The sequence below is a fragment of the Hippopotamus amphibius genome, chromosome 4 (genome assembly GCF_030028045.1).
Source record: "Hippopotamus amphibius kiboko isolate mHipAmp2 chromosome 4, mHipAmp2.hap2, whole genome shotgun sequence".
NCBI lineage: Eukaryota > Metazoa > Chordata > Mammalia > Artiodactyla > Hippopotamidae > Hippopotamus > Hippopotamus amphibius.
In genome coordinates, this window is record NC_080189.1 from 165992613 (window position 1) to 166005912 (window position 13300).

The 13300-nt window shown below is 39.8% G+C and overlaps 1 protein-coding gene across 1 annotated transcript in view; it reads left to right on the plus strand.

Moving 5' to 3' along the window:
• Positions 1-13300, plus strand: part of TSHR (thyroid stimulating hormone receptor) — a 155328-nt gene that overhangs the window by 108576 nt on the left and 33452 nt on the right. Inside the window, exon 7 of the mRNA XM_057731447.1 lies at positions 2461-2529. Coding sequence (XP_057587430.1) covers positions 2461-2529 — 69 coding nt within the window. The remainder of the gene's footprint in view (positions 1-2460; positions 2530-13300) is intronic.

Consider the following 13300-nt stretch of genomic DNA (forward strand, 5'->3'; position numbering starts at 1 on the left):
AGGTGATTTATCAGAGAAATTCACAAAATGTTCTCATGAAGGAGATCTAATAAAGACATAAAAGATAAGTTAACTCTCCAAGCTGGTAAAGAATTCTCCTCTCTCATTGAATTAGCCACAAAGTAGATCTGGAGCTACATCCAAAGGATCCCTTCTCTCTAGTTTCAGTACCACTGCCCAAGTTCAGGCCTGGTGGGTGTTTGGCCTAGATTGTCACTCAGCTCCCTTTTGCGGGCACAAGGGTTTTCATCGTATACAAACCCGATTGAATTATCCCCCAGCAAAATTGATCCAGACCTCCACACGACTCTTTGAAGGGGCTGTTTCCAAGCATTCCATCAGTCTTGACCCTATGAAGCTATCACAACCTCTGGGACTCTACCCACATTGGAGCATTTCAATTTATCCTTCTCAAAACAGGGCGAGAGCTTTCCTGAAAAGACAAGAGACTCCTCAGCTACCATTTCATTTGACAACACAGCAAAGACTGGCGTTTCAACCTGCTCAGTCCCAAATCTCAAGGCCACTTACCTCCTCTGTGCCACTTTCCACTCATCATATATAAACACCAGTCTCAATGTCTCAATGGAGGAATGTTACCTCCACCCTCTGGCTTTTTTTCTAAGGACCCACATCCCAAGTAGCCCTCCCAAGGGATAGCTGCTCTTTGTCTCACACCCAGCATGAGGCCCACCAGGCATCTGATAGCCTCTGGATGAGGGAACCTCAACTTTCCTGAAATCTGGAGGTGGGGTTGGCATGGCTTAACCATTATCTTTTCGGATGCTTATTTCCACATTCTTGCAAAAGTCCTCCCTCCTTTGAAACTCATGCTCAAAAACTATCAACATGAAAGGGTATGTGTCCAATAGCAAAATTTGTACCCATATTCCTGGTGGGGTAGAGTTTCAATCAAAGTTTGCAACCCTTTGTTCGTTCTTTTTTTACTATGGTTTTCTTTCTTCACTGTTTTTCCTTTTTTGAGACCTACTTGTCCAATAAGAGCTTTATTTAATCTCTGAAATATAATTCCAACAAAGAACATTTTTATTTTCTAGTCCTCTCAAAAAAGCTTGGGAAAATAGAAATGCCAAATGTACAATTCTCACACCTACATAAAAGAACTTACCAATAGCGCTTTCTCAGCCTCTCTGCTCAGCATCCCTGTGCATTGCAGTCCTCACCCAGGACACCTTAGTAGCTGCAGTTAAACTCGTTGTGTAATTATTTAAAACAAAACAAAAACACAAACAAGGATTACCTCTCACTTCTCCATGACTACATAAGATAAATTCAAGTTTTCAGGGTATTCCTTTTAACATGGTCGTCTCATAACGATCCACACCTCACTGTGTTAAATGTATAGCTATTCTGTCCTCCAGCAACCATTGGATTAGGTATTATTTTATGATATTTTTACAGACAAGGAAAACTGAGGATAATTGAGATTGAGAAGTTCTCAGGATCACCTACTATGAAGTGACAGAGCCAGGTCTGTGTGCTTCTGGCTGTGTGCTTCTGGCTGTGTTACCAGAGTTCACAGGAGCCAGACTACAGTGGTTTTCAGAGTTCTCCTACAATCACCACTAGCTATGCCTGACTGTGGTCATGGCAGCCTTCTCTTATCTCTTGCCAATAGCCCCCAGGAACACCCATGCATCCCTGTGTAGACCAGAGTTCCCATGGCTGGAGCTCCTTGTCCAGCAGAAAGGATGTGTCTTCTTGGTGCGTGGGAAGAACTGATTTTGAGTTTGGAAATCCGGCTTCCCGACAGCTGTGCATCAGTGTGGCTTGGCAAATCACCTCCATGTCTCAATAACCTGACTAGGAAATAGAGGAGTAATGCTTCAGTCCAGCCCTTGGAATCACTGTATGAATTAATTAGTTGCAGAAACATAGCAACAAGTTAAAACATTAAAATTTCCCCAAAAGGCCATGGTCTATCTACTTTCTTAGATTTGTTTTTGAAGTTCAATTTAATTCAGTCCTCAACCATTTAATTAAGCATTTAATCTATGATACGCCCTGAGGATTAAAAATATGAATACAAATGTGAAAGAACATTTTAAAGAGAAATATATAAAACCTATTCATTCAGATGAAGAATGTCTTTTAAAGTGGTCGTCTTGAGAAACTGCATTTATTCCTCCATGATTGACATTGGGTTAACTATTTCCTGAAACCCTTGTTTATTGCAAATCTTTGTTCATCAAAGTGAATCTGCTTCTGAGAAACAGCTTAAAATTAGGAGCTAAGTCTGGAGAGTGGGGATTCAAACTGGGAAATATTATTCTATGTCCCAAATAAGATATACTGTAAAGTCTTCTTGTAGGGCTCGTATGCAGGACCTGAGAACCGTCATGCACATTTCTGGCACTGAAGAAATGAAGCCCAGCCCTCAGTGAAGGGCAGCAGCACCTCTAATAGGTCACTGATTTCTCCTCTCTCTGTTGATTATAGGAAACTATACAACAATGGCTTTACTTCAATCCAAGGACATGCTTTCAATGGGACAAAGCTGGATGCTGTGTAAGTCAAGGGTTGCCGTGGAAACCACCATCCTCCCCTACACTCCACAAGAAGGACCATTCAGTGGGTCAGAATTCTGCTAGAGATAGGTTCTACCAGAGCATTCCTCAATCCCAGAGTTAGTATGACCAAGACTTGGTGATGATGTTAAGGAACTTGGCAAGAGTCAGCTTTAGTGGACACTTACATTGACTCCAGTTCTAAATCCCAAAGCTTTTATCCTTGATAAAATGGAGAATCATGGTGTTACCTTCAATTATCTTGTAGGAGTGTGTGTGTGTATGTGTGTGTGTATGTAAATGTTCATCTACTGTGTACATAAAGTAAAGGGGTATCTTTAAGTCCAATGCTATTCAGAAGGTGAGGTTTTTCTTTTCGTTTTTTCCTGACATGTTTTCAGGAAAGGTGTCAGTTTATATTTGATTTAGTCAGAAATAGCTAAAAAGCCATATCCAGATTTTACCTTCTCTGCAAATAAATAATGCTTTGAACAGGATGTTGGCAAAAAGATAGTCATTAACATGGGTTAATGGTCCCTAGTATCTGTGTGAGGGCATACTTTGTATCTAAGGGCTGGTAGACTGGTTCAGCTATACTGGTGTGTGATTTAGCCTAATAGCTAATAAAGGACAAATAGCTTTAGTAGAGTCTGCTTTCTACAGTATGGTGGACTAAATAATTTGTAAGGCCTTCCTACTATGAAACAACTGGATGATACATTTTACAAAATTACATTTTATGTCATAGCTCCAAGAGAGGGAAATGAAACAAACTAACAAACTAGTAGCTGAAACCAAAGCAGTGGATACTTACAGAGGGTGCAGTCCCCTTAGGGGCAGCTGCTAACATCGGTGGTGCCAGGAGACTAGACCTTAGTCAGCGAGAAGGCAGGGAAGTCATGTAAACCTGAGACCCCTGGATTAAGCAGGGGACCCTGGATGAGAGCTGGAGTGGGACCATGCTAGCAGAACCTCTAGACTCCTGGCAGAAATAAATGCAAAACTCTACAGAGGAAAGAACTCCAATGCAGGCTTCCAGATTTTTTAATGTTGAGATCAATCAAATAGGTGCTCACAGTCAAAAATCACAAACAGGAGAAGAAAAAACCACCATGGGTAAGAGTCAGCTGAAGCAACAAACAATAGATTTTTGTGTTTGATTTGTTTTATAACACTATTATTTTTAAACAACTGTATTTTTTTCAATTCCAGAAGTTCTGTTTGCTTTTTAAAAAATTTGCCTGCTCATTTTTAAAATTCCATCTTTTTTTCCCTTTAAACATTTCATACATGGTTGTTTTATATTCTGGAAATGATCATTGTAAACTCTGAAGGCCCGTGGTTCTACGTCTGTTGTGCTATACGGTGCTTCTCAAACTTTATTGAGCATATGAACCATCTGGGGGGTCTTGTTAAAATGCAGAATCTGATTAAGTAGATCTGGGGTGAGCCCCAGGATTCTGCATTTCTAACAAGCCCCCAGGTGGGTCTGATGCTGCTGGTCCATTGACCACACTTGAGCAGGTAAATAACCTACAGAATATATGCTAACAAGTTCCAAGTCACTGTACCTTGGCATGGCTTCCTAAGTTCTATTTGAAGTGGGGTCTCACTCTTTACTAGGCTTTTGGTTTTCTTAGTAGTCTTTATCAAATGAAGATCAGAGTACCTGTCTCTAGATTGTCTAGTTGTGGGTTCATCCAGGTTGATGTCAGTCATCTGTTTAAGTACATAATTATAGGGGAAGTCTGAAAAGACAACAGAGTACCATGAATACTTACACTTCAAATTTATTTACAGTACTGGAGAGACCCTGCTTCCATCTTAACTTTATTATACAAATTTCACACAATCCTTCATTTACTTTTCAGCGTATTTATTGAACACCTTCAGTGATCCTGGCACTGTGCTATTCACTGGCAATACAAAGATGAACAAGACCAATGTGCCCTCTGCTCACACTGAACACATATTCTAGAGGGGTCAGCTTGAGGGCAGCAATATCAAGAGTCAAAGTACATTAGGGAGAAATGTACCCAATCCAAAATGTGCATTTTGGATTGAAAATAACTAAACACTAAGTATCCTTGCTTGGAGACATGAGGATAAATTTTCCCTAGATTTATCACATTAAAACATTATTAGCATTTAATTTTAATATGACATGAGTTTAACCGCATGTTTTCCTCTTTATTCCTAGAAAGCCATGACCCTTAGAGAAATGATCTTCCCAATTCAAATTTTCTATGAATGAAGGGGGGAGTTGAGAGGTCTCCATATAATTAAGACAGTTTGTAGATACTCAGGGTGTAAAGATTTCAGAAGACTGTCACACTGTTGTAGACATTTGGGTCATCAAGATATTAGCATTAAGGCAACAGAGAACCACATGAGCAAGGGCTGGGGTAGGAACAGTGAAGAAACTTTCAACCAGGGAGACCAGAGCTGATAACATGGCTCCTGAAATCAGCGCATCCAGCTGACTCTTGCCGGAACCCAAATTACTTTTCCAGAATTCGGGATGAGAAGAAAGACCAGAAACCAACCTTGAATATAGAGTAATTCATTTCTAAGACTTTTGTTTTTCCACAAGCAAATGATTTTAATGCCCAGTATGAGGATCTGTGCTTTCAATTATTTGCTTCTTTCTCCTGCCGTGTTTAGTCCTTGGACGATATCACCCTCAATCACTCTCCACTATCATTTTTTAAAGACATAGATTTGGGTATAAAATTCAGACTTTAAGGTCTGCAGAGCATGGTTTCCAGTACTGGCTGCAAATTTGAATCACCTGAAGATGTTTGGAAGCGCTGATGCCTAGGTTTTACCACGAAAAATTCTGGTTTAATTGGTCTGAGTGTAGCCAGGGCATGAGAATTTTAAAATCTCCCCAGGCGATTCCTGTGTAAAGCAAAAGTCAAGAACCACAGCTGTGGAGTATGTTATGACTCTTCTTGTCCAGTAGTCACATTTACACACAAAAGGAATGAAGCCCAAGGTGAACACATGACTTTCTTTTTTTAATGTGGCTTTTTACATTTGATAGAGCTATCTAATGGCCAAGCCAAAGCTAGGACCTGAGTCCCCTGGTTCAAGACTCTTTTCCCTGTGCCCTGCTGAGATTCATTGTTGCTGACTTACCAGCCACCAGTGAGGCTTGGACAGCCAACTCCTCTGGCCACTGTTACTTGTTTCTTAGCCCAGAAGAATATTTATACTTCTTAGTCTATTAAAGACATGAAATACAGAAGCTAAAAGATCTTGCAGCTCGGAGGAGTGAACTCATGTGAGAGAAAGGAGGTCATTCAAGACTCAAGGCACAACCACCAGAAGTTTCAGAGAACTGTCACACCAAGCAAGAGTGTCATTTGTCAGGGAAAACTTGACTTTACTAATGCAGCAAGATCACCAACTCAACCAGCTTCCAAATGAGGTCTGAGTGAGGGACACCTTGATGAAAAGGCTGGCATGTTCAAATGTTATTAAATTCAAAGAGTTGAGGTTAAAGTCAGCCCACGTGTGTTCACCATTTTGCTTCAAAACATCTCATGTCTGCTCATAATTGGCCTTTTAGTCATGTTTAGAGAACTCCACAGAAACTTCAAGGTATTTCCAAAGTGAAAGTTTAGTAATCAGCAGACTGCTGTGCTGAGTGGATCTCAGTGTAAATCTAGTAGCCTGTTATTTTACAGGTTTTGGTCATAAAGTCAGCTGCAGAATATCAAAGGAGTTTAGAGACATTTTGTATTGAAAAAATGGAAAAACTAACTTAAAAAAAAATGGAACAATATTTTCTATCCCAACTTCTCTGCAGCTTTTGTGGTAAGAGAATAAATTGGGTGGTGAGGCGGGCAGGGAGTACATTTCCCAACTGTGTTCCTTGAACTCTCTTTCCATGGTAAATTAATGGGTGTTACTTTTTAAAAAGCTGTTCATCACCTTATAAAGTTAAACAAAGTATACAGGTGGACTTCTTGGGTCTTTTCACAGAAGTGTGAACTACTATTGTCCAATAAGGGGACACAGAATGCAGACCTTCTCAGGGAGATCTTGGTTCCAAGAGCATCTCTCTAGACTGGTGTTCCACAGAACACTTTTTGGGGAAAGCTACTCAAGAAGAATCTTTTGTTATACTGCCTTGTCAGAAGGCAGGTAAATTTAACAGGGTTTATACAAGAGGCATGGTATGAAGAATCTAAGAGCCAGTAAAGTTTCAGATCATCCTGTGGTCTTCTTAAGTTAAACCTATGAAGAGTTTATGTAGGGAGACTGTCTCTATCTTCCTATCAGCTTTCTCCTCAGACCATATCATGGGCTCTGTGAGAGGTCTGGCTGATGGGAGAGAGCTATTCTGTTGAAGACAATGGATTTTAATTCACTGATTCCCTGAATTACAATCTGTTGTAGTTACTACAACTATTCCTTGAAACACAGGAAAGAAATCAATGCACCATTTTCACATACTTTCTTGACATTTGTATATAAAATCTGGAAGGCATTCACAAAGGTAGGAAATATTTCTTAACTGAAAATCATTTGTTTATTGGTTTTTAGAAGTCTAGATCTGAGATCTAGCAAACTCTTTCTGGAAAGGGCCTAACAACAAATATTTTGGGCTTTATGGGCCATGAGATCTCAGTTACAGCTACTGAACTCTACCACTGTAGTGTGAAAGCAGCCATAGATACTTCATAAACAAGTGGGTGTGGCTGTATTTCAATAAAACTTCATTTACAAAAATTGGTGGCAGACCGGAGAAAAGATGGCGGCGAAGTAGAGAGACGTGGAGTGCATCCCTCTCCACAGATGCATTGGGAATGCACGGAAGGACGCAGTCATTCCCACAGAGAACCAGCTGAACACCAGCAGACAGCCTCGGACACCAGAAAGGACTGCGGGGAGCCCGACATAGCCGGTAGGGAGGCATCTGTGAAGGCTCAAAGAGGGTGAAGCGGCGGAGCTGTGGCAGATGGGAGGGAGTGAGAAACATACGGAGGGTCTGCAGCGCAGCTCAGCGTTCCCGGACCGAGACATCGATCAGCGGCTGAACGGAGGGTCCAGGAGCGGGAGCGTGGGAACCGGAGAGCTGGTTCAGGGGGAGAAACATTGTTGCCGGTAGGGTGACGGACCGAGAGGACAGGAGGGAGGAGGTCCACGGAGAGGAGTGCCCGTCCCTGAGAGCTGCCCGGCCATGATGGCGGCTGGAGGCTGCAGGATCATGGGCGGGGGGGAGGAGCCGCGCGTAGCCTCTCTCTCTCTTTCGGCGCCTCTGCAACAGGCAGCGGGCCACCTAAGGCGCTCAGGGATAACAAGCACCCTCAGGCACTCGGGCGGGGCTGGATTAAAACCCCTTGCAACGCCAGCAGCAGGGAGGCTGCCGAGAGAAAAAAAAGAAAAAAGGAAAAAAAAAAAAAACAACAACAGCAACAACAAAAAAAAACCTGAGAGAGGCCCAACTCTAAGACTTTCTGTTTACACCTGAGCCACTGGCGTCCCTCTGCAACAGGCACCTCCAAGCCCGACTGAAACAACAGTGCGCCACTGCTCACTCACTCCCAGGGGAAGGAGCCACTATTGTACCCTCTCCCTCCCCACACACCGAAGCTTACAGACAAACACTAAAGGAACCTCTGCTGGTCACAGAATAATGCAAAAAAATCCAAGGCAAGAAGAAGGACACTTACAGCTGAGACGCTAAGGAAACAGAAATAGTAGTATCAATATCTATTGAACTGGTCCATTCTGGGATCAGTTCTGGATTTTTTGTTTTCTTTCTCTCTCTCTCTTTTTTTTTTTTTTCTTTATTAAATACAATCTTAGCCCTAAGGGATCTACAAGTTTTATAATTTTTTAATGATATTTTTTATTCTTTTTTTTTTTTTTTTTTTTTGCCTTTTTATATACTTCTATATCTAGCTAAGTTTTTGGTAGTACGGACAAAATATCTCTCATACTTTCCTTTCATCCCTATCTTTTATACATTTCTATTCCTTTCTTTTTATTTGCATATTTCCAACCACACTACGCTCTTCTGTTCCCCTTTCCTCCAGCCATTTTAAGTTTATTTTATCTTAACATACTTATAAGCAACACTATCGGTCTGTGCAGACTCCTGCTCTATTCTCCAGATGACGCAGTGCCTTGGTATTTAATATTAGGCTTTTGTCTTTATCTTAGTTCTTAGTACAGTTGTCTAATTTCATTCTGAGAATCTCCATTCTCTCTGGTGGTACTCTGGCTCTTTTCTATATCTGATCCTAGCTTACAAAATCTCCCTGGATTAATGTTTGTATGTGTAAGGTGTTATTTGGTTGTTTGTTTGCTTTTGCTTTTGTCTCTGATTTGTTCTGTTTCAGTTGTCAATTTCTGTTGGGTTTCTCTTTGAATATCTGATAGCACACTGGGGTTCTGTCAGGTCTTTCTAGAGCCTTATGTCCTAACGGATTCAGTAATTGTGTGTCTTATACATGTATGTGTTTCCTAGACTTAATATTCATTTAATCCAATACTTGGACATTAGTCTGAGGCTTGGACAGTCTTCTATAAACACCTCTATCACCAGGACAAGCAACCCCAAAAGTTTGGACAACCATGAGGAAACAAAGAAACACCATGCAGGCAAAGGAGCAGGAAAAAACCCCACAAGACCAAATAAATGAGGAGGAAATAGGGGAAATGCCTGAACAAGAATTTAGAGTAATGATAGTAAAAATGATACAAAATCTCGATAACAAAATAGAGAAAGTACAAGAAACAGTTCATAAGAACTCAGAAAAACAAACAGCAATGGATAACAAAATCACTGAAATTAAAAATACTCTAGATGCTATAACCAGCAGAATGACTGAGGCAGAAGAACGAATAAGTGAGCTGGAAGATAGAATGGGGGAAATAAATGCCACAGAGCAGGAAAAAGAAAAAAGAATAAAAAGAATAGAAGACAGTCTCAGAGACCTCAGTGATAACATTAAGCGTACCAACATTTGAATTATAGGCATCCCAGAAGAAGAAGAAAACAAGAAAGGGTCTGAGAAAATATTTGAAGAGGTTCTAGTGGAAAACTTCCCCAACATGGGAAAGGAAATAATTCACCAAGTCCAAGAAGCACAGAGAGTCCCATACAGAATAAACCCAAGGAGAAATACACCAAGACACATATTAATCAAACTAACAACAATTAAACACAAAGAAAAAATATTAAAAGCAGCAAGAGAAAAGCAACAAACAACATATAAGGGAAAACCCATAAGGATAACAGCTGACCTTTCTACAGAAACTCTGCAGGCCAGAAGGGAATGGCAGGATATCCTGAAAGTCCTGAAAGAGAGAAACCTACAGCCAAGAATCCTCTACTCAGCAAGAATCTCATTCAGATTTGAGGGAGAAATCAAAAGCTTTCCAGACAAGCAAAAGTTAAGAGAATTCAGCACCACCAAACCAGCCTTACAACAAGTGCTAAAGGAACTTCTCTAAGTAGGAAACACAAGAAAAGGAAAACACCTACAAATACAAACCCCAAACAATTCAGAAAATGGTCATTGGAACACACATGTCAATAATCACTTTAAATGTCAATGGATTAAATGCTCCAACCAAAAGACACAGACTGGCTGAATGGATACAAAAACAAGACCCTTCTAGATGCTGCCTACAAGAAACCCACTTCAGACCAAGGGATACATATAGACTGAAAGTAAAGGGATGGAAAAAGATATTCCATGCAAATGGAAGCCAAAAGAAAGCTGGAGTAGCAATACTCATATCAGACACATTAGACTTGAAAGTAAAGACTATTACAAGAGACAAGGAAGGACACTACATAATGATCAAGGGATCCATTCAAGAAGAACATATCACAGTGGTAAATATCTATGCCCCCAATATAGGAGCACCTCAATACATAAGGCAAATGCTAACAGCTATAAAAGGAGACATCGACAGTAACACAATAATAGTGGGAGACTTGAACACCCCACTTACATCAATGGACAGATCATCCAAACAGAAAATAAAGACACACAAGCTTTAAATGACACATTAGACCATCTTGACTTAATTGATATTTATAGGACATTCCATCCAAAAACGACAGACTACACTTTCTTCTCAAGTGCACACGGAACATTTTCCAGGATAGATCACATATTGGGTCACAAATCAAACCTCAGCAAATTCAAGAAAATTGAAATCATATCAAGCACCTTCTCAGACCACAACGCCATGAGACTAGATATCAATTACAGGAAAAAAACTGCAAAAAATACAAACACATGGAGGCTAAACAATTCACTCTTAAACAACCAAGGAATCACTAAAGAAATCAAAGAGGAAGTCAAAAAATATCTAGAAACAAATGACAACGAAAACACAACAACCCAAAACCTATGGGACGCAGCAAAAGCAGTTCTAAGAGGGAAGTTTATAGCAATACAGTCCTACCTCAAGAAACAAGAAAATTATCGAATAAACAACCTAACCTTACACCTCAAACAACTAGAGAAAGAAGAACAAAGAAACCCCAAAGTGAGCAGAGGGAAAGAAATCATAAAGATCAGAGCAGAAATAAATGAAAAAGAAAGGAAAGAAACCATAAGAAAAATAAATGAAACTAAAAGCTGGTTCTTTGAGAAGATTAACAAAATTGATAAACCATTAGCCAGCCTCATCAAGAAAAAAAGGGAGAAGATGCAAATCAACAGAATTAGAAATGAAAAAGGAGAAGTAACAACGGACACTTCAGAAATACAAAACATCATGAGAGACTACTACAAGCAACTATATGCCAATCAATTGGATAACCTGGAAGAAATGGATACATTCTTAGAAAAATACAATCTTCCAAGACTGAACCAGGAAGAAATAGAAACCATGAACAGACCAATCACAAGTATGGAAATTGAGGCAGTGATTAAAAATCTTCCAACACACAAAAGCCCAGGACCAGATGAGTTCACGGGCGAATTCTATCAAACATTTCGAGAAGAGTTAACACCTATCCTTCTCAAACTCTTCCAAAATATTGCAGAAGGTGGAACACTCCCAAACTCATTCTACGAGGCTACCATCACCCTGATACCAAAACCAGGCAAAGAGGTCACAAAAAAAGAAAACTACAGACCAATATCACTGATGAATATAGATGCAAAAATCCTCAACAAAATACTAGCTAACAGACTCCAACAGCACATTAAAAAAATCATACACCATGATCAAGTGGGATTTATCCCTGGGATGCAAGGATTCTTCAATATATGCAAATCAATCAACGTGATATATCATATCAACAACTTGAAGGATAGAAACCATATGATCATCTCAATAGATGCAGAAAAAGCTTTTGACAAAATTCAACATCCATTTATGATAAAAGCTCTCCAGAAAATGGGCATAGAAGGAAATTCCCTCAACATAATAAAAGCCATATATGAAAAACAAAAAGCCAACATTGTTCTCAATGGGGAAAAACTGGAAGAATTCCCTCTAAGAACAGGAACAAGACAAGGGTGTCCACTCTCACCACTATATTCAACATAGTTTTGGAAGTGTTAGCCACAGCAATCAGAGAAGAAAAAGAAATCAAAGGAATCCAAATTGGAAAAGAAGAAGTCAAATTGTCACTCTTTGCAGATGACATGATATTATATACAGAAAACCCTAAAGACTCTACCAGAAAACTGCTAGCACTCATTGATGAGTTTAGTAAAGTAGCAGGATACAAAATTAATGCACAGAAATCACTTGCATTCCTATACACTAACAATGGAAGAGCAGAAAGAGAAATTAAGGAAACTCTCCCATTCACCACTGCAACCAAAAGAATCAAATACCTAGGAATAAACCTGCCTAAGGAGGCAAAAGATCTGTATGCAGAAAACTTTAAGACATTGATGAAAGAAATCAAAGACGACACAAACAGATGGAGGGACATACCATGTTCCTGGAGTGGAAGAATCAACATTGTGAAAATGTCTGTAGTACCCAAAACAATTTACAGATTCAATGCAATCCCGATCAAATTACCAATGGCATTTTTCACAGAACTAGAGCAAGAAATCTTACGATTTGTATGGAAATGCAAAAGACCCCGAATAGCCAAAGCAATCTTGCGAAGGAAACATGGAGTTGGTGGAATGAGGCTTCCTGACTTCAAACTATACTACAAGGCCATAGTGATCAAGACAGTATGGTACTGGCACAAAAATAGAAAGGAAGATCAATGGAATAGAATAGAGAACTCAGAAGTAAGCCCAAACACATATGGGCACCTTATGTTTGACAAAGGAGGCACGAATATACAATGGAAAAAAGACAGCCTCTTCAATAAGTGGTGCTGGGAAAACTGGACAGCAACATGTAAAAGAATGAAATGAGAACACTTCCTAACACCATACACAAAAATACACTCCAAATGGATTAAAGACCTACATGTAAGGCCACACACTATAAAACTCCTAGAGGAAAACATAGGCAGAACACTCTATGACATACATCAAAGCAAGATCCTTTTGGACCCACCTCCTAGAATCATGGAAATAAAATCAAGAATAAACAAATGGGACCTCATGAAACTTAAAAGCTTTTTCACAGTGAAAGAAACCATAAAGAAGACTAAAAGGCAACCCTCAGAATGGGAAAAAATAATTGCCTATGAAACAACGGACAAAGGATTAACTTCCAAAATATACAAGCAGCTCACGAAGCTTAATACCAAAAAAGCAAATAATCCAATCCACAAATGGGCAGAAGACCTAAATAGACATTTCTCCAAAGAA